This window comes from Coturnix japonica, chromosome 38 (genome assembly GCF_054131305.1).
Source record: "Coturnix japonica strain WE chromosome 38, WE-NBRP24, whole genome shotgun sequence".
NCBI classification, from domain to species: domain Eukaryota; kingdom Metazoa; phylum Chordata; class Aves; order Galliformes; family Phasianidae; genus Coturnix; species Coturnix japonica.
This window is the reverse complement of record NC_140700.1, coordinates 2,932,047-2,950,519: the sequence shown is the minus strand read 5'-3', so window position 1 is coordinate 2,950,519 and position 18,473 is coordinate 2,932,047. Positions and strand designations below refer to the sequence as shown.

General features: G+C 55.7%; 1 protein-coding gene across 14 annotated transcripts in view; it reads right to left on the bottom strand.

The window, feature by feature from the left end:
• The window catches only part of SOX13 (SRY-box transcription factor 13), a 29,769-nt gene that overhangs the window by 4,755 nt on the left and 6,541 nt on the right, over positions 1-18,473 (bottom strand). Inside the window, exons 1-7 of one of the 14 annotated variants that reach the window (XM_015884884.3) lie at positions 13,907-14,053; positions 1,909-2,110; positions 1,312-1,417; positions 1,086-1,172; positions 628-800; positions 269-337; positions 49-163 (exon numbers count right to left, since the gene is read on the bottom strand). In XM_015884884.3, coding sequence (XP_015740370.2) covers positions 49-163; positions 269-337; positions 628-800; positions 1,086-1,172; positions 1,312-1,417; positions 1,909-2,109 — 751 coding nt within the window. In that variant the 5' untranslated portion in view covers position 2,110; positions 13,907-14,053. Of the gene's footprint in view, positions 1-48; positions 164-268; positions 338-627; positions 801-1,085; positions 1,173-1,311; positions 1,418-1,908; positions 2,111-7,643; positions 7,751-9,888; positions 10,014-13,906; positions 14,054-18,473 lie in introns of those variants that run through there. The other 13 variants (XM_085527367.1, XM_085527370.1, XM_085527371.1 and 10 more) reach the window with 13 other exon arrangements.

Sequence of the window (18,473 nt, the reverse complement as noted above, 5' to 3'; positions counted from 1 at the left end):
GATGAGGGCACCCCACAGGCATCCCTGAGCCCAGGGGACTCGGCTCACCTGGCTTGCAGGGGATGGGTTGGATGGGCAGAGCAATCTGGGGGTCCTGTGTCACAGGAAGGGGCTGATGGCTGGGGGTGAAGGCAGGGATCATGACGTAGGGCATGTTGACCTGCTGGAGGAAAGAGCACCACAGATAATGGTTGTGGGATGGCAGAGCTGGGTGGTGTCCCCACTATCTGGCTCTGTGGGTGGGTAGAGGGGTGTCCCACACCTTTACCTGGATCTGTTGCTGCAGAAGGTTGATTTTGTGCTGCTGCTGGATGAGCTGCTGCTGCTGCTTTGCAATCTGGAAGAAAGGAGACAGAGGGCACGTTAAGGACTTCCTATGATTCATCCTCAACATGGAGATAAAGGATGGAAAGCTTTGACCCTGAGCCACCCTATAGCAAGCAACAGGATGGGAAGTCTTGGGATCGGCACAGAAACAGGGCAGGTTTCTGGACAGATACTAAAGAGCTTCCTCCTCATCACTTCTAGAGGGATTCTGACCCCTGGACCCTGCCCTCCTGGTCCTGCCTCAATAGTCAGAGGGTACCAAAGTGCCCCCGAAGGGACACAGGTCCCCCTGGAGCCCACCTGCTCCTGCTGCTGCCGCGCCAGCTCCATCTGCTGCTGCTGCTTCTCAAAGAGCATTGCAGCCATGTTCTTCTGCTCCGAATGGGCTGTCAGGAGCTGATCCCGCAGCGTGGACAGCTGGTTGATCATGACGAGCAGCTGGAGTTCTTTCTCTGCCAGGCTCTCCTGAGTTCCTGCATAAGGAAGAAGCAAAGTTGGGGGCTCTAGAAGCAGCATCACCACCACAGGTGGGGGCTGCGGTCAGAGGGGGGGGTTGAAAAGTCCCTCTGTGCCATCAGAGCAAGGTTTTATCAGGAAGGACCAGTTCTGGGTAATGAGCATTTTGGGTAAAGAACTACAAATCATCCCCAAAACAAGACACTGCAGACACCTCCCCTCCAATTGATGGGGGAACACAAAGCCTTGTGGGCACCCAAAGAGGGGCACAGAGCACCGAGGTGGCACAGAAGGGACCTCACCCTTCACTTCTTTGGTCTCAGCAGCATTTCGGCCCAGCAGCCTCTCCTTCCAGTCGCTGGAGAGTAATTTCTCAATGGTTGGCATCACTGTCCCCATCAGCAGGCAGTCAGCAGAGCAGGTTGGGGAAAGAAGAGCCATGTGAGCACAGCTTGAAGCTCTGCACCGTGGCTCTTCCAAACCCAAATCTCTCCAAAAATAAGAAGAGGTCCCAGAAACCTTTCTTACCCTCTTTTAAGTTCCTGTTGAAGTCCAGCTTTTCCTGGCTGCCAACAGCAGGTTCGAAGGCTGAGCACCGCGGCTCCAGTGCATCACCAGCAGGTGAGCAGGACTCCTGCACACACAGAGCATCACTTGGTGGAGAACCCATGGACAAGGACATCTAACATGTCTCCAAGCAGGAGTCACCAAGCTGATGGGGTGCTCAGAGCTGATGGGATGTTGTTTCTTTGGAGTGCCCTGCTTCTCCAAGCCCAGGGACTGAGAATATTGGGCAGAGAGAGAGGAAGCTCGAGAGCAATTAAAACAGGAACATAAGAGAGTGGCCCTTGTCCTGCACGTGGGGACAGTGGAGGATGTCTGCAGGTGGCCTTGAGGGCTGCACGCCAAAGGCAAATCCCAGGGCTGACCCCAGAGCACTGACAGCAGCCAAAAAGCCTGGGGGGAACCTCAGGTTTCAGCTTCATTTCCTCAGGATGAGGAATAAAAGCTCAGGGAAACGACAACCTCCGTCTGCCCAGGGTGGGATGCAGTGCACTGCCAACCCAAAGAGACCAGGGCTCGGTCAAGGCCAGGAGCAGGGATGGTCATAGTGATAGGACCCACCTGTGGCAATACCTGGGGGTCTGTGCCCTCTCTTGGTGGTGGTCCTGGGGGGTCATTGGGATGGGGCTCAGTGCTGGGGGCAGCCCCTGGTGGGCTCTCGTAGCCACTCTCCTTCTTCTCCTCCGTCTTGATGCTGCAGTTCACCATGTTACCTGCCCCATCGAGCTCCAGGTGGGGAGAAACAGGGCTCCTCATGGACATCCTGCAGAACAGCAAGGTTGTTAGCAGAGAGATAGGGGTCTCCTCTCCCCCTCACACACCAGGGGCACCCCTTTGCCCAGCCCTACCCCATGCTAGTGGTGAAGCTGAGCCCTGGGTGCCCTACGGGCTCTCCATGACCAGCCCCCAGCAGGGCACCATGGGGCTCAAAAATGTCCTAAAGGGACACCAAGCATGGCCAGAACTAGGGTTTATTTTACCATGGGATGTGCCACAGCCACATCACCTGCACAGCCCCAGCTCAGCACAGGTTGTGTTCCCAAATGGAACAAGCTGGGATCCCACTGCATCCACTACAAACTCCAGGCAGGGATTTCCCCTCCAGGGACCACCAGCCCTCACACTGCACAGCAACAACGGCACCAAATGTCCCCTTTCAACCCTTTACCTTACAAGGAGGAATAATGGGGGAAGGAGACCATCAGGGATGGGATTTACACCGGGATGAAGGGCACGGGATCATGGGGGCCATAGTGTGCACCCTCCAGCAGAGACCCCATAGCCCTGCATCCATCAGGGTGTCCTGCTCGCACCCCATCATCCGGGGGCCCCCAGGACCGGGCTGCACCATTGGGGCAGCAATGACACAACAAACAAAGCCAGGCTCAAGCTGCGAATTAATCAAACTGCTGAAAATAAAACCTTCCTCTCAGGAACTTCAAACAAAAGAAACGAAAACAACAAGGCCGGCTGGGTAATGAAAAGCCAGGGCTCTGAATAGGGGACAAAAGGAAGTGGAACAATAGGGTGTTGGACAAAAGCAATAAAGTAAAGGGAAGTGTGACAGCTCAACAATGGGGCACTGTGCGCGCCAGAGTTTCTGATCTTAGCAGGGCTTTTTTTAATCTCAGTTCCCTGCCCTTCTCTGAACAAACCCACGGTGCTCTCTGGGCTCTGGCCTTCCTCCCAGCTCCAGCCCTACACGGTATCTACCCGCATCCTGCAGCACCACCCGCTCCCCCTTCCTGCCCCCAGCCCACCTCGGGCAGCAGCCTGATAACGTCTCCATCCCCCCTCCAGCCCCCTCTGGGATGGATGCTCATCAAAACACCCCGAGGGATGGGGAGGAAATGGGTCCTGCTGGCAGCAGAATGGGGCCGGCATGAAGCCAGTGGGATGCTGTGCTCTGTGTGCTTTGTGCATCCAGGTGCCCCCAGAGGCTGAAGTGCTGCAGGTGGGGAAACTGAGGCAGCAAAGCGCAGCCCTGGATGCTTTTATGGCTCAGGGGGTGGTGAAGGAATAGAGGGGAGTTTGGGTGGGTGCTGAGTGCTGCTCCATGTGCATGGGGTTGCAACAGCAACAAGCAGAGCTCAGTAGGGTAGAGAAGCAAGATCGGTTCTTCTAAGCTCCTCTCATCATTTCCCCTCTCTCCCTCCATCAGGGATGCAGTCAGCCCAGGGATACCCACACAGTGCAATGCCCGAGGCTGGAAGAGCACAAAAGCAAAGTGCCAGCACTTGGTCAGGTCACATTCCCATTGTGCTTCACGTCCACGGTGCCACTGCAAGTTTACTCTTAAAATACAGCCGGTGCTTTAATAGGGGTCTGTGTGAAAGGGGCCTCATTGTGGGATTATTATATGGTTTGCTGAACAAAAAAAGAAAACGGGGAGAAGAAAAAGAAGAAAAGTGAGTGGTGATCTTGTTACAAGGCTTGTTCCCATAGCGAGGCTGCGCTGGCTGTCTCAGGTGTGCTCAGCTCAAGGGCTCCTCTGTTGCACAGACAATAGGGACGGGAACAATTGCCTTGGCACAGGGAATACATCTTCATGTAAGAGATCTTCGCCTTTAATGTTTGCTATTTAATGAAGGGCGGAGGGGAATGGAGCGAACAGAGCACGGATGAGCAGTGCCAGCCTGGAGAGCCACAGCAAACAGTGAAAGCATGAGGACAAGGTGTACCCAAAGAACATCACGAGTGGGGCTCCTTTCCAAAGCCCTACAGCTGCCACCCCAGTGTGCATCAACTTACCTGCAACCAGGCTGCCCCAGCTAAAGCTCAGAGCTGAGGTTTGGGGATGGCGACAGCCAGCTTTTCCTTCTCCATTCGTACCCCTCAATGGCACATCCTGCAATTCTCCCCTTGTGCCGTGCCACCCTTCCTGGCCAGGAGCTGATCCTATCTGACCTGTTTGTGTTGCAGCCGAACAGCTCGTTAGGGCAGGGGCAGAGCCAGCAGCAGCCTGGCACCATGGGTGATGCCAATGTGCCTCTTGCTGAGCTCCCTGGACCCCAAGAGCATCCCCTTGGTTGCTCACCACTCTCCAGCACCGTGGAACACAGCACATACATCTGCAAAGCAGCAAGGGGAAAGAAGCCTGCAGGGATGTGCTGCAGGGCTGCACCAAGCTCAGCACTGAGGGTTCCTGCCCCTCAGCCCAGGGTAATTCCACCCTATGGGACGGCATGAGGAATCCCACAGAGTGAGACATGGGAGAGCATCTCAGTAGCTGATGGGGTGAGTTGGGTAGCCTGGATTGTATGACCTGCCCCATCTGCCCATCATCACATGCACCAATGGAAGCTGTTGGCTTTTTACTTTTCCTCTTTCCACGCAGAAAAAGATCAGTTCTTAGATTCCCTTCCACCTCCCCAAACACACAGCAAGCCGGGGGGGAGAAAGCACCAACTGTAGCAAAGCATAGAATCCAACAGGGGAGAACAGCACAGAGCACAGAGCAGTGGGAAGGCACTGCAGGCACGAGTTGTGAGCACCCCCAGGAGAGAGAACAGGGGGAAAAAGAAACCACACACAGGTTCTCTCCTTCCAACCAGGGCCCAAGGAATCCCTCCAGCCACCGGCACAGACAATAGCCCGTCTCCTGCCAGACGAGAGGACTGCTTTCCTGCCAGACTTGGAATGTCCTTTCGGGGCCCTTTTCCAAGCGTTTCCGCCCAGCGTGCCTTCACACATAAAAGGAGGGATGGCTTCCTCCTGCCACAGCCACTGTGTGCTTGTAAAGGGGGGTGGCTGAGGTGAGGGACACAGCTGGGAACTTCATGGGGTTGCCATCCCATGGGGATGCAGGGACAGTGGGGTGAATGGCAGGGAGAGGGCAGCGCTTCCTACACTGGGATCGGGGCTCTGGTGTGTGTAAAAATAGAGGGTCATTGGGTCAAGTCTCACCTTTTTGAGCTTGCAAGGGATTGCAGCCAACCTCTGGCACTCTACACTACGGCATATCTGCTGTCCCCAGCGCCGTGCTGTCACTAGCGGGAGGAAATGGTGACCTTTGGGGATGCAGCAGAGCTGAAAGCACAGCCCATGTGGCTCCCAGCCAAGCAGGAATCATCAGCAGGGCTCCAGCACAGAGCCATTCACAAACTGCCAACGGCTGAGGATCCGCGGCCAGAAACACCCAGTGAAGGACCATGAAAAAGCAGGTTTTAAGCCCAGGAGACACCTGGATGTCTGGATGAAGTCACCCAGTAGATATGGACAGATGAAGCCATCCCACCGCAGAGCCGCCATCACCTCGTGGCAGCCAAAGCTCCACGTGTCCCCACCAAGCCATGCGGTGCCGCAGCGGAAACGTTCTGTGCTGGGGCCAGCCGACTCTTTGCACATCCTCTGCAACAACTCACCTGCAGAAAGCCCCAATACCTTCCCAGCAAACTGCCCAGAGCCGACGTTACCAAAAAGCTGCAACAACAGCACCAATAAAGGAGAGATTTGGAGAGCATCACTCCCAGTTCAGCTCGGCAAAACTATGGGGGTTCATAGGCAAAGCCACAGCTCCAGCAAGAGCTGGGATTTCCTAATGTCCAAGCAGAATAGAGCATTCTTTATCTGCTCCTTGAAGGCTGCATGGCTCTGCATGGGGGGGTGATGGCCTCTGGAAACATCCTTGTGGGCTCAGAGCGCAATGGTGACATTGAGGTGACAGAATTGGCATCATGGAAATTTCCAGCAATGGGAACACAGGAAGGAGTGGGGGGTCACACCTCTGTGTGCACCCATTGCCACCCACCTTCCCTCAGTCCCCACTCAAGCCTGGGCCTCATATCCCATAGGGATGAGGATTCCCCCCTTGGCTTCTAGAGGCCGTGCTTGGTTCTCCAGCACTGCCACATTGGGGCTCTCAATGGGGTGGAGCACCAATTCTGCATCGCTCAGTGGAGCGTAGAAAAGCTCCTGTTGCTGCACAACCCATGGAAGCTTTAAGCCTAAAGCAAGAGGAGGATCCCGGAGGAACAGCAAGAAGTGCTATGGGATGCTCAGTGTGGGGTTGGGAGAGCAAAGCCCCCCATGATAACAGTGAGAGGTGTACACCGCGTGCTGCCATCCCTGGCACATGGGTCCCTTTGGCACAGCCTGTAGAGCTCTCAACCACACCACATCCCCGGGCTCCTGGTGGCCCTTTTTTACTCACAATTTCCAGCTGACTGTAAATTCTGCTCTCCCAGATCTCCCCAAGCTGCTCCTTACCACGTTGCTCTGGTTGCATACAAGATGGCAGAGGGACACATCACCGCCATGCGGCACCTTCCTGTCACCCCCCTCAGCATAAGGGCTCAGCTGGGACCTCCCTCTGCTACCAGCACCCCACTTCTAGATGGGGGCAATGAGCCTCACAGCACAGCTCTGGGGGCATTAAATCACATCTGACGTACCCACATTCACCCCAAAGATATAAGACAGGCACTGTGTGCCCGGCAGCAGCATCAGAGCCACACAAATAACCCAACACCAAGAGTCTTCCCAGGGCATCAACTGGTGCAAGTCCACAGTGATGGCCCCAGCATGGGCATCTTTGATGGGATAAGTAATAGGATGGTTTAAATAGGGGAAAAAAAATCAAAGTGACCATCAGGTGAAACATCCTACCCATGGGATTTATTAGGTAGGGAATGATCTCATCAGCGCATTGGAATTATTGAATTACAGCCCAGGTTGCAGTTGGAAACATCCTTAAAGAAAGGTCTGACAGCATCTGAATGGGAACCAGGACACGGCTGGGACATGGGCAACACGGAGACAAGGAGGTTGGGTGACTCCCTATTACCATGGGCTGGGTAAAGAGCAAACAGCACTGAGCATCCCCCCAAGCCTTCACCCGCTCTGCAGAGCACGGCAGGAAGCCGTGCAGCCATGCACAGCATTGCTTTGCACGCTGGACACTCAAAGCGTTCTCATTTGCACGTCTTCAAGAGAAGAGCTTTTTTTCTCCCCTGCAGGTCTCTAAATACCACAGCAAAAAAGAACAAGCCCCAAAGCTGTAATAGTTTCCAAGTCCCCCCTCTTCCTACTGCGCCTCTTTTCCTCTTTTAAATACTTTTAAACACTTTTAAACCCAAATCTTATTGTTCGTGGAAGCCTTTGCATGGGTAGTTAGAGGGGAATGGCCATAAGATCCAGAGGGGTTGGTCAGGACCACAGGGTCCTCAGGGCCCCCCCAGCCATCATAGAGCTCTCAGCTGCCCACCCTCTGCCCCTTATAGCAACATTGATTTGCAAAGAAAGAACAAATAAAGGAAACCTTTCCCCTAATGGAGGTGAATATGGGGACGACTCACCCTGCACGGCGATGCCGGAGCGCACAGAGCTCCGTCTCCCTCCTCTCTGTAGCAGTTTCTGCCTTCTCCTCACCCCAAAGCAGCCCTTGCGTTTATCGCAGAGGCCGATCTCGGCGCAGGTTTTGTGCTATTTCACTCACTCAGCGTTTCCAGGCAGAGTTTGTTCACAAACAATACTTTCCAATCGCATGACGGAGGGGTGAAGACATTTGACCCTTTTCCTCTCCCTCTCACCACCTCAACAAGAAGGAGCTCAGCTCAGCCAGACTCAACCCAACCACTTGGGGACTAAGGGATGGGATGGAGCACGATGAGACACTAATCCCCCTACTCACCCCTTGCTGACCACCTCATGATATTTTACACCTACCACCAGTGTCACTTTCTTTCCCCAGTTGCCCCCCAGGCTTTGAGATTTTTGGGGAGCTCCTCTTTGGGGGACTCAACTTTGGGAGTTCTTCTTTGGGGTTTCCACTCTGAGGGCTCTTCTTTGGGGTCTCCTCTTTGGAGGGCTCCTTTTTGGAGGGTATCTCTTTAAGGGACTCAACTTTTGGAGGTTCTTTGGGGTCTCCTCGTTGGGGTTTCTTTTTTAGGAGCTCCTCTTTGGGATCTCTTGTTTAGAAGACTTAACTTTGGAGGCTCCTATCTTGGGGGGCTTCTCTCTGGGAGTTCATCTCTCTACGTTGGCTTCGCATTGGGGTCTCCACTTCAAGGCTCCCATTTGATGGCATTCTGGTGTTTCCAATCTCAAACACGTGTCCCTAAAGCAGCTCAGGGGCCCCTTGAAGACGGCACCAAACCCCAAACCCCACGGCCGCACGTTTCCGCCCGTGCCAGCACCGCTCCCTGAAACCCACATTGCCCCAGAAACTGTCAGCTTCACCTTGTATGGGTTTGTAACAGCAGCAAACAGCCTCATGAACCCAAGCAGCTGCTTGGCTACAGGGGGACAAAGGCTCTATCGAGGCGACTGGGGGGGGGGGATCTTGCCCTCTCCAGCTGCCAGAGGGGCTTGGGGCAGGGGTGACGGCCACCTCTCAGCTGCTGGGGCCATTTGACATTGCAACAACAGGTTTTTGCTGGTGTGACAGGAGCTGATGGCACCATCGGCAGCTTCCTTTGGAAAGCAGAGGGAACCTGGAGCTCAGCACTCATGGCCAGGTGGGTTGGGATGGAGATCCCAAAGGAAAATGCTCTCAGCTGCACTTCTCTCCCTTATTACTGCGAGCTCCGGTCACTGCGATGGTGCTGCCCCTGATCTATGGGGCAGATCTGAGATCCCATGCTAAGGACTCAGTGGGGAGCTTGTTCCCCATTACCCCTCCAGCAAAGAGTCCCTCCCAACCCAAGGAGTTCATGCTAAACCCAGTGCTGGGAAAGGGACCGTATGTGGGACAGACCCCACTGAGCAACACTGCATCGCAGCCACACACCCCACATAGTTGGGTTCATCTCTTCCCCTCCCCTGCTCATTTCAGACGAGATCAAGACCATGAAAGCCATGCAGAGAGATGGGACAAGCTCCTACCAGCCCGCCAGGATTATTTTCATTGCACAAGGGCTCAGACTCTCCAACAAGCTGCAGACAGCCCCCCCTGCTGCAATGGGGTGTCCGATTGCCCCCGACCACCCCCATGTCCTGCAGCACACAAGGGGCTCTTTGTGCCCATGCAGCCAAAGTGGCACCTGTCCCACTCTGTGTCCCCACATCCCCTCGGGTCCCCAATCCCCCCTGCAGCAAAGGGCTTTGGCTCCACGTGCCTGGCTGGCTCCTGCATGGCTGAGGGGAAGCACAGTTGCTCTGTGCACACATCTGCACTCCCTGCTGCTTCGCACGCCACTTTCTGCCATAGGGTTGCATGAGCTGTGGGCTCCTCTGGGCTGTGCCCACCTTGTGGCTGCACATGGGAGAGCCACATCCCATAACCAGCACCAAGCAACCCTCCCCTACAAAAGCACGCTTTGCCCAGCTCAGTTCCCAGGATGGATCCACAAACCTGATGCAAAGCAGCAAGACGAGCTGGGCATAGGAAGCCCAAGAGCCCCCAGGAAAGGCAAATATTGTCCTCTTTCTGCCCACACCGCAGCCTATGGGGGTACAGAGGGGTCTCACAACTGCACAGGCACAGAGTGCCCTTGGGACCCCCACCACCACCACACACAAACCCTCCCAAAGTCCCCATGTCGTGCATAGCAAGGAAGGTGAGCAGGAAAGCTCCTGAGCCTCATCCATTGGGGAATTCACCTGCAGAGCCCCATGGGCTGGGGATGTCCATGTCCAGGTTCGTGTCCTCTCTGCCAGCAAAGCCCCACGCAGAGCAGCCCCACAGGCGGCTCCGTGCAGCCCCTGCCCCAAGGGACTCGCTTTCCGGCTGGGCGTGCAAGGTAGAACAATGGGGCCGAGCCCTCTATTGTTCCAGACAAAAGATAAGCCGGGCTCTGGCATTCCCCAACCGGAGGGCAGCGGCTGGCCGAGCCCTTCCCTGCCCCGGCTCCATGGGGACAGGTAGAGAGGGGCTGCGGGAGGTCCTGCCAGACTCCACGTAAGCCCTCAGTAACTCCATTTCACAAGGGCAAAGAGGACCAAATACCTTTCTGCTACCCCACGTCGTTTGAATTCTCTTTGCCATACATCTCCTTAAAGCACACAACCAATTGCCATTAGCCCCCTTCAGCAGCCAGGACGAACAAAACAAATGCTTCAAACCATCAGATCTCAGCCAGGGCCACCCAAAATGCTGCTGGGAAGGATGAGCCCCATTACCTTATTCCTCTATGATGAGGCAGTGGGGCTGAGCTCCACTTCCAGCACGTGCTCAGGACTTGCATTAATGCTTTGTGAGATGATTTGGACACTGCATTCCAACCCCCCTTGCTCCTTTTCTTCCCACCCCGTCCCAGCAACCCCAACACCATCCAGCAGTGCCCCCTGCACCTCCCCAAGTGCCAAAAAGCGACAGCATCGAACACACCGAGCACCCTTGTTTGGGACTGGAGCACATCCAGCAATGGGACATATGGCCTCAGAGCAGGTGGGGTGGGAGGAGAGGGAGAGCTTCCAAGTGCAAAACCATTTCCAAAAGTCAATGTCTTTGCCATTGCTCCTCCTGCTGGGAGCGGCCGGGCTGGGGGAGCCCCATGCTGAGCACAGGGCACAGCCCGAGGGAGAGGGTTTGGCTCTCAAATACTCTCCTAAAGGATGGGATGGGGGGTGAGATGTGGGGGGGGAAGGCACCGACTGCTTTCCCAGCAGCACTGTCACAAGCCGCCCTAATTTATTTCCCTTTTGTCTGTTTTGCTCTGTGCAAAAACTGGGTGGAAACGGGGCGATGCAGCACGGCAAACTTTTGAAGCAGCCCTAATCTTTCCCCCTTAACCCCAACCCAAAACCCCAGCAGCACAACGAGACCCAAACCTCCAATAGCTGGTGAGAGCTGGGGACAGCCCAGAGCTCTATGGACACCCCAGGGCTGCAGACCACCCCCCCCCCCAGGCTGAGTCTCCATCAGAGCACAGCCAGACCCCTGCTGCTGTTGGATGCACAGCAAGAGGCAGCTCACATTGCTATTTTCTAACTGAGAACGAATGCATCTCACCAACACTTTGCAGTGATGCTCCACTCAAACCAGAGCAGAACAAAAGAGTCCAATGGGTTTCCCCCGTGCTGTTGTCCAGAGCTGTAAGGAGCGACTTCCCTGCTCAAAAATGGGGGTTTGTTCTGATTTCAATACACAGTTTGTAAGGAGAATAAACATGATGCCTTTTACCAGCACGGCGGAGCACTTTGGGGTGTAAAAGCAGAGCAGAGCTGTAGTGATGCGTATTGAAGGCCGTCCATCTGGTGAGAAAAGCATTTCTGCTCCGCAGTCACACACACAAAAGCAGCTCCAACCCAAAGTGTTCACAATGGGATGGGGCTGAGCAAGAAGGAGGGCGGCATCGTGTCGGACAGACAAAGCTGGGTGCACTTGGGGTGGCAGTGGGACATCAGTGGGTCTGTGGGGAGGGACAGCCAAGAGCAAAGCCAAACTGCACCCCGAGTTTGTTTGGTTTTGTTGCAAGGGATCACTGACCTGCCTGGCTCCGTGGCCATCCAAACATCCCATGTCCTGCACCCCATAGACCACCCTCATGCATGTGGATGCTCTGAGCCACCATGTGCTCAGCAGCAAACTCCAGACCCCAAAGCCCCGATGGATCTGCATCCCTGCCCCACAGCACCGAGCCCCCATCATCCCCATGCACTCACCTCAATGCAACCCACACTGCCGGCCCTCAATGCCCCCATCCCCAACCTATGTGACAGCAGCCCAGCCCCAGCGAGTGTCAGTTCCAGGAAGGCAACAAGCAGCAAACCCCTCCAGCAAGTAGCCAATGTAAAAATAAATGTGCTGAAAGGAGAGATTTACTGTGCTGCTGCTGCTGTGTGCCTTGCATGGAGGGAAAAGCCCATCCTCAGCATCCCATGGATGGGGTTAAATCCCCTCCAGCAAATAGCAAAGTTTAGGAGCTGCTCCATCTCACTGCTCCTACCAAACAGCCCCCAGAGCAACAAATGCACTTAAGAGGAGAAGGAAGGGGGATATACTTTTAAAGCTCAGGGTCTCTGCTCCTACCTAACGGTGCTGAGCTCCTGTGGGGCGATGGGCTGGTGGTGCAATGAGAGCTGCTAAAAACATGGCACCCAACCTGCCCACCTCCACTGAAGGACTGAGGCTGTTTTTAATGTGACCCCCCCCGAAATCTCAGCCTTTCCAAGAAGCAAAAATGGACCCCGTGCTGTATCAGTGTCAACAGGATGGATTCAGTGCGAAATCAAATTGAACTAAAAGGAAACTGCACGAATTACAAACGCGGGTTATTGGCTCAATAGGGGAGTAACTGAGAGATATGATCTGGTCTGCGCTAAGGAGAAAATAACATTAGCTGAGCTAATGGTCCTTTTTCACTCCTAAAATCTATTACTCCAGATCTGCTTTGGAAGCAAAGTGTTGTCTATGGAAGTAACTCGTGAGATGGAGCAGCTTTGAGTGATGTGCAGCCACAGTCTGACATTATTTCTGGGTAGCATCAGCAGAGTAACCTCATGTCCAACACTGGCAACCAGGATGGGGTGGAAAGGAGCAAAGCTTTGCAATTGTTTGTGTATTTCATGTGAAAACTTGCTCAGCTGCAGCTCATGGTTCCTCTCTCCTATCACTAACTTCATGTCAGCTCCCCTCCAGGTCCCACCACAGGCACTGCCTGAGCAGAGGGGTCACACCAGATAGAAACCCCCCATATCACAACCCCATATTGAAGCCAGCAGCGTAGGAGCCCCAGCATCCCACACAGTGACCCAAATCTGCCCCGATTTGCCCCAAAAAGCAGCTCCGGTGCGTGGCTAAGAGACGCAGTGACACGGATCAGCTGTAATTTAGGCTCAAGCAATAACAGCCGTGCTGACCCCAGCCCTCCCCCGGCTCTGCCCCGTGACAGCGCTGCTGTTGCATTGATGGAGCACTTTGTTGGATGGACAAACAGCCGCAAGGTGCTGCCAGCAAGTTTTCCTGCCCGCGTGCTCTGTGCCGGTATCCCGACGGCGCTACGGGGATGGAGATGGGTTGGAACGATGCTAAACACGGGCAAATTGCCATCCAACAAAGCAGCAACATCGCATCCATCTCGTGGGGGAGAAGGGACGGGGACCCCAAGGGTGGAGACCCGAGCCCAGCACCCCTCCGAGCTGTTAAGTCCCACATGGCTGCACCCCGCACATGGTGTCTGTCTGTCTGTCTGTGCGCTGTGTCTGCGGGGCTGCCAGCCTATAACCCGCTGCCCCTATGCCCCACAGCCCTAAAACAGAGCGCACAACACGGACAGGGTCTGTGCACATGGGGACGCGTCCCACCGGGGATCCTGGGGAGTGGGCTGCAATGGGATCACGCTGAACACGAAGCGGGGGGGGAGGGTGTCGAGGATTAACCCCTTCCCTGCCGCTTTCTCGCTCTCCCCGCCGTTGCTTTTGGAGTTTGCAGCCCTACAACTTTATAACAGAACTGGGGCCGCACGGAGAAGGACGCGGCGTTCCGCTTTCCACCTTTCCCATTCTGTTTAAGCAAAGGGGTGGTGGAGTGGTGTGGGTTAGGGGGCACCACGACCCGGGGCGGCGCTCAAAGCCCCAAAGCTGTGTCCGTGTCCGTGCACTCCCCTCCCCCCATCTCCCCCCGCAGTGCCCCACATGGCCGTGTTACTGCCCTTCTCCCTGCTCCGCTCGCACTTACGGCTCCTCCGCGCTGTAGCGCTGCGCCCGGGTCCCGGTCCGGTCCCGGTCCGGTGCCGCTCCCGGTGCCGGCTCCGCGGCTTCTCGCACGGTTCAGGTCTGCTCCATGTCCCCGGCGCCTCCGCTGGGAGCTGCCCCGGCGCCGGGCGGAGAGAGGGAGCGGGGAGGAGATGGAAGGGGGGGAGAAGGAGGAGAAGGAGGAGGAGGAGGAGGGACCAGCAAACCAGCAGCCGGCTGAGGGGCGGCCCCTTTGCCCCGTCTCCTCCCCTCGGGACCCCCTGCTTTGCCCCGACGGGGGACCCACGCGGGACGCCGCTTCTACTCCATCCCGGACTCGTGGCTGTGGGGGATGGAGGAACCCCATAAGGACATGGGAAGAGTTTAGGAGACCCCTCCCCGTACCCCGCATCCCACAGTTAGGAATGAAAGGCAGCGGCTGATGGTTGAGGCACACACGTGTTGACAAACACACTCTGCTTTACAGAATGAGATCTTGTAAATGTTATGTCAACATTGAAGGAGGACTGTTTACGTTTTTGCCAACAGGGAAAATTCCCATTGACTCGAAGCCATTTCCTTCCCCCCCCCCCCCCCCCCCCCCCACACACACACACCATCGTTTTCTTCCATGGGAATTGCTTTCAAGCTTTGTTTTCCTCCAGCCCCAAGAGTGTGACACAGCAGCTCCGGGAACTCCCTCCCACTAAGTGCAATTGGAAGGTCCTTCCCGGGGACCTTGGGAATTGGGATATGGGGTATAGGAATTGGGCTCCCTATACCCCATGTCCACCCCTCACTGTGGGAAACCTCTCCATCACCATCACAGAGAAATGAGCAAAGAAATGAGCTGAGCTGTAACCACACTGCAGGCACAAGGAGGGAAGCAGGAGGACAGGAGTGAACTGGGAGAGCTCCTGGCATCACTGCCCGAACATTAAACACGAAGCACAGGAGGGTTTGGAAGCAAATTAGGACCCCAACTGTCAAAGTGATTCTATATCCTCATACGTTCCCAATTTACAGGTGGAGAAGCTGAGCACATGGAGCTACAGACCTGCAGCAGGGTGGGATGCAAAGGCAGCTCCCCCATCCACTGCCCCCTATCAGACCCTCCCAAAGCCCCCACCCCATCCCATGGCACAAATAGCCCCCAGCCACCCCCACAGATCCCACAGCCTCTCTGAGAGCAGAAGCGCATCCCCTGAACCAGACAGGGAAACAATTAACAAAGGGGGCTGAAGACCCACACAATTAAACCCAAAAGAGAGAGAAGAGGCTTTGTTCGGGTCTCCGTGGTAACAGCCAGCCCGGACTAGCGGCCACTGACTTTCACTTTCCGTTCCTTCCTGGTCGTGGTGGCCCCAGTGGCCTCTCTACTGGGTGCCGGTGCCCATTGCAGTCCCCTGGCTGTGGCATCATCCCCATATGGGTAATGGGATGAGGTGAGCTGTCAGCACACGTGGACCACCCTCCTCATCCCATCTCCACTCCTTGTCACATCCTCCTTCAATTAACACCAGGTACACCTGCACCTCCTCTCCACCTTCTGCAGGGCATTGCCAGGACCCACAGAACATCACCAACAGCCGCGGAGCATCACTGGGACCCACAAGATCCACAGACCAGCCCTAGGATACATGGAACATCATCAGGATCCTAAGACCCACATGGCACCCTTAGGACCATGGGCATGAGGGTTGTGATGGTGCAGAGATGGTTCCCACCCCTCCAGAGGGGGTGTGGTGCCTCCATGGCTCCATCTCTCCCCACCTGGCCACATCCAGGCTCACACCCAGGGCAGCACCATGCCCGTGGTTCCCCTTGCAGCATTTTGCTTTCCTCAGCAGAAGGAAGCTGGGACAATGGGTGGAGGGACCAGGAAAGCTGGTGGGGGCAAAGATCTCGCTGCCTTCAGCACAGGGGGCATGGAGGGGAAAAGCACAGCCAACACTGGCCTTCCTTTTCCCAAGCCCCCCACCCCACCCCTCCATGCAGCCTGCAGGGCCTCCAGCCATAGGAGCAATGCTGGCTGCAAGTCCCAGCCTCCAGATCGCAGGATGCTGTTGCCTGAGTCATGGAAATGGTTCAGACAATGGCTTGGCCCCTTTATAACTGGCCAGAGGGGGCAAAGCAGGGAGAACAAATCTGACCTTACTTCCTGCACGGAAGTGGACCCATTGTTTGGGATTGGGCATGTGCTTTGTTCCTCACCAGCCTGGGAAAGCTGCAAAGTGATTGCGGGCAGGGAGTGAGCCACGCAACTCCTCATCCATATAGGAATCTAGCAAACATTGCTGCCACTGCCCTCAGCAGGACCCAGATCACTGCCCACATACAGACACAGACACACCTGCAACCCATTAGAGCCCAGCTGATATGATGGTGCTAATGGAAAAGCTCAAACTCTCTCAAAACTGAGTGGCAGCTTCGGGATTGTCCTCACTTCACCCCTTTGCATCTTGTAGGCCTTTGGGTTGGGGTGCACCAATGGTCCCATGTAGCTGAGAGGGGGCAGAGCTGGGTCTGAGAGTAGGAACACAGAGAGACAGAAACATCCAATATCCCAACTTGGAAGGGACCCATCAAGTTCAATGTAGGTACTGGGGGAAGATTGATGTGACAGAGGGACCCAAAGCCCCCCACACCCACAGTGTGTCCCCCTGTTCAACCTGCTGATTGCCCCCACTCAAACCCCTCCATTCCCCTGAGGCAGTGGGAGCTCTGTGATGCCTCAGACCCCAAACACAGGTGACTTTTGCTAGTCCCACATAGGAGCAGAGAGATATCTTGGGCACAGGGCTGCAGAGCACAGATGCCATCCCGGGGTTTGGGTGTCAGGAAGCCCCCAGCATTCTCTGTCTTCCCCAAATCCTTTCACATTGGCACCAATGAAAGATGCAGGGGGGCCTCACTGCTTCAAAATGCATTACAGCTATAAGCAACCAACCTCCTGCAGGCAGGAGGACAGGGGCTCTGGGGGGACTCCTGCCCATCACATACCCCCCCTTGTCCATCACCACCAGCTCCAGGTGCTGTGCTCCATCCACCCAACTCCAGGTACCCATCACACCCCCTTGAGTCAAACTGGGATTCAATGGGGAAAGCAAACCATGCAGCATCTCATATTTGCCACTCTGTTCCCAACCTGAACGCCTCTGTTTTCTCCCCACCCAGTGCACAGCCAGCCCCGTGGCCACATCTAGCCACACACATGGCATAGGCCAACTGCTGCCCTCCTAGGGGAAGGCCGTGGGGTAGGGAGCACACAGCCGTCCTGGCAGCCTGAAGCCGGGCTGGGGCAGTGCAGGGTGATGCTGAGCAGGCCGCACAGTGGAGCCCACAGGGGGTGGGTGGGAGGGGGTACCCAGACCACCCAGTGGGCAGGCAGGGGCTGGGGGCAGCGCGGTGGCACAGCCACATCCCCGGGCTCGTTGCTGCCACCCGGAACGCGGCGCTGGGGGCCGAACCCATCGGCTCTGGTTCAAAGGATGCCGTGGGCTCCGGGGCCATTCGCTCCCAGTTGAGCTCCAGTGGGAGCGCGGCTCCGCCTGTGCCACCCACCGCCCACCGGCCGGACCCTCCAGCACAACGACAGAGGGGCTTTTCTTGTTCCCCCCCTTCTTTGTTTTCTATTTAGTGCTTTTGTTCTCCTCTCTTTGGTCCTTTGTTCCAGCTTGTCCTTTGTTCCGACGCCTTTGGTTTCTCGTCCCTTTGATGCTTTGTCACTCCCTTCATCTTGGAGCTTTTCTTTCCCCGGGTTTTGAAGCTGGCGGTTGTTTTCTGTCCCCGTTCTTTGCTTGGCATTTTTATCCTTTCTCCTGCCTCGTCCACTCTTGGGTCACATGGGCCCGGCCCGAATTGTCTTCAAATCCCCATTTGTCTTGTGTCGGTGCCGGGTTTCCCTGCCTTTATGTCCTTTCTTAAGAGACTCTCAGCGTTTCTTTTCCCCCTCGCTGAGGGAAGCAGGGAAGGGGGATGGGGGGGGGGGATCGGGTTTAATTAATTACTCAGTGTAATCTTTAGATGTGCGGCACCGCAGGATGCGCGGAGCGTTATTACTAATCGTTACGATTGTGATTGGGATGTTAAGGGTTAGCGAGGGTTTAAACACCAGCTAATTGCAGCAAAGAGCTCCGAGTCGGGAAGAGGCCGGGTTGGGAGAGGAGCAGCTCTGCCACACCGCTGCTGGGGAGGAGGGTGAGCAAAGACACGGCAAAAGGGCTTTAATTTTGAGAGACGGCGCCTCGAGGCAGCGCTCACAACACAAACACGACCACAGAATCAGATACGGGGCAGTCAGGATCAGGGAACCGTTTTCCTCTCAGCCCGACTTCAATGAGCGGCGCCGTTGCTTTGCTTTGATTTAAAGCCCCCAAATATTTCCTCCCCATGGACCTCAGCGAGGCCGACCCCATTGGGATCTGCAGGGCACAAAGGCTCATCTCAAAGGCTCGCTATGCAACCACGGGCTCCCTTCCCACCAAACCCCCCCACCCAGAGCCCGTGCCATCCCCAAAGCACACGTTTAAACATCTGTAATCTCACAGCAGCGACAGCTGTTAACCGGA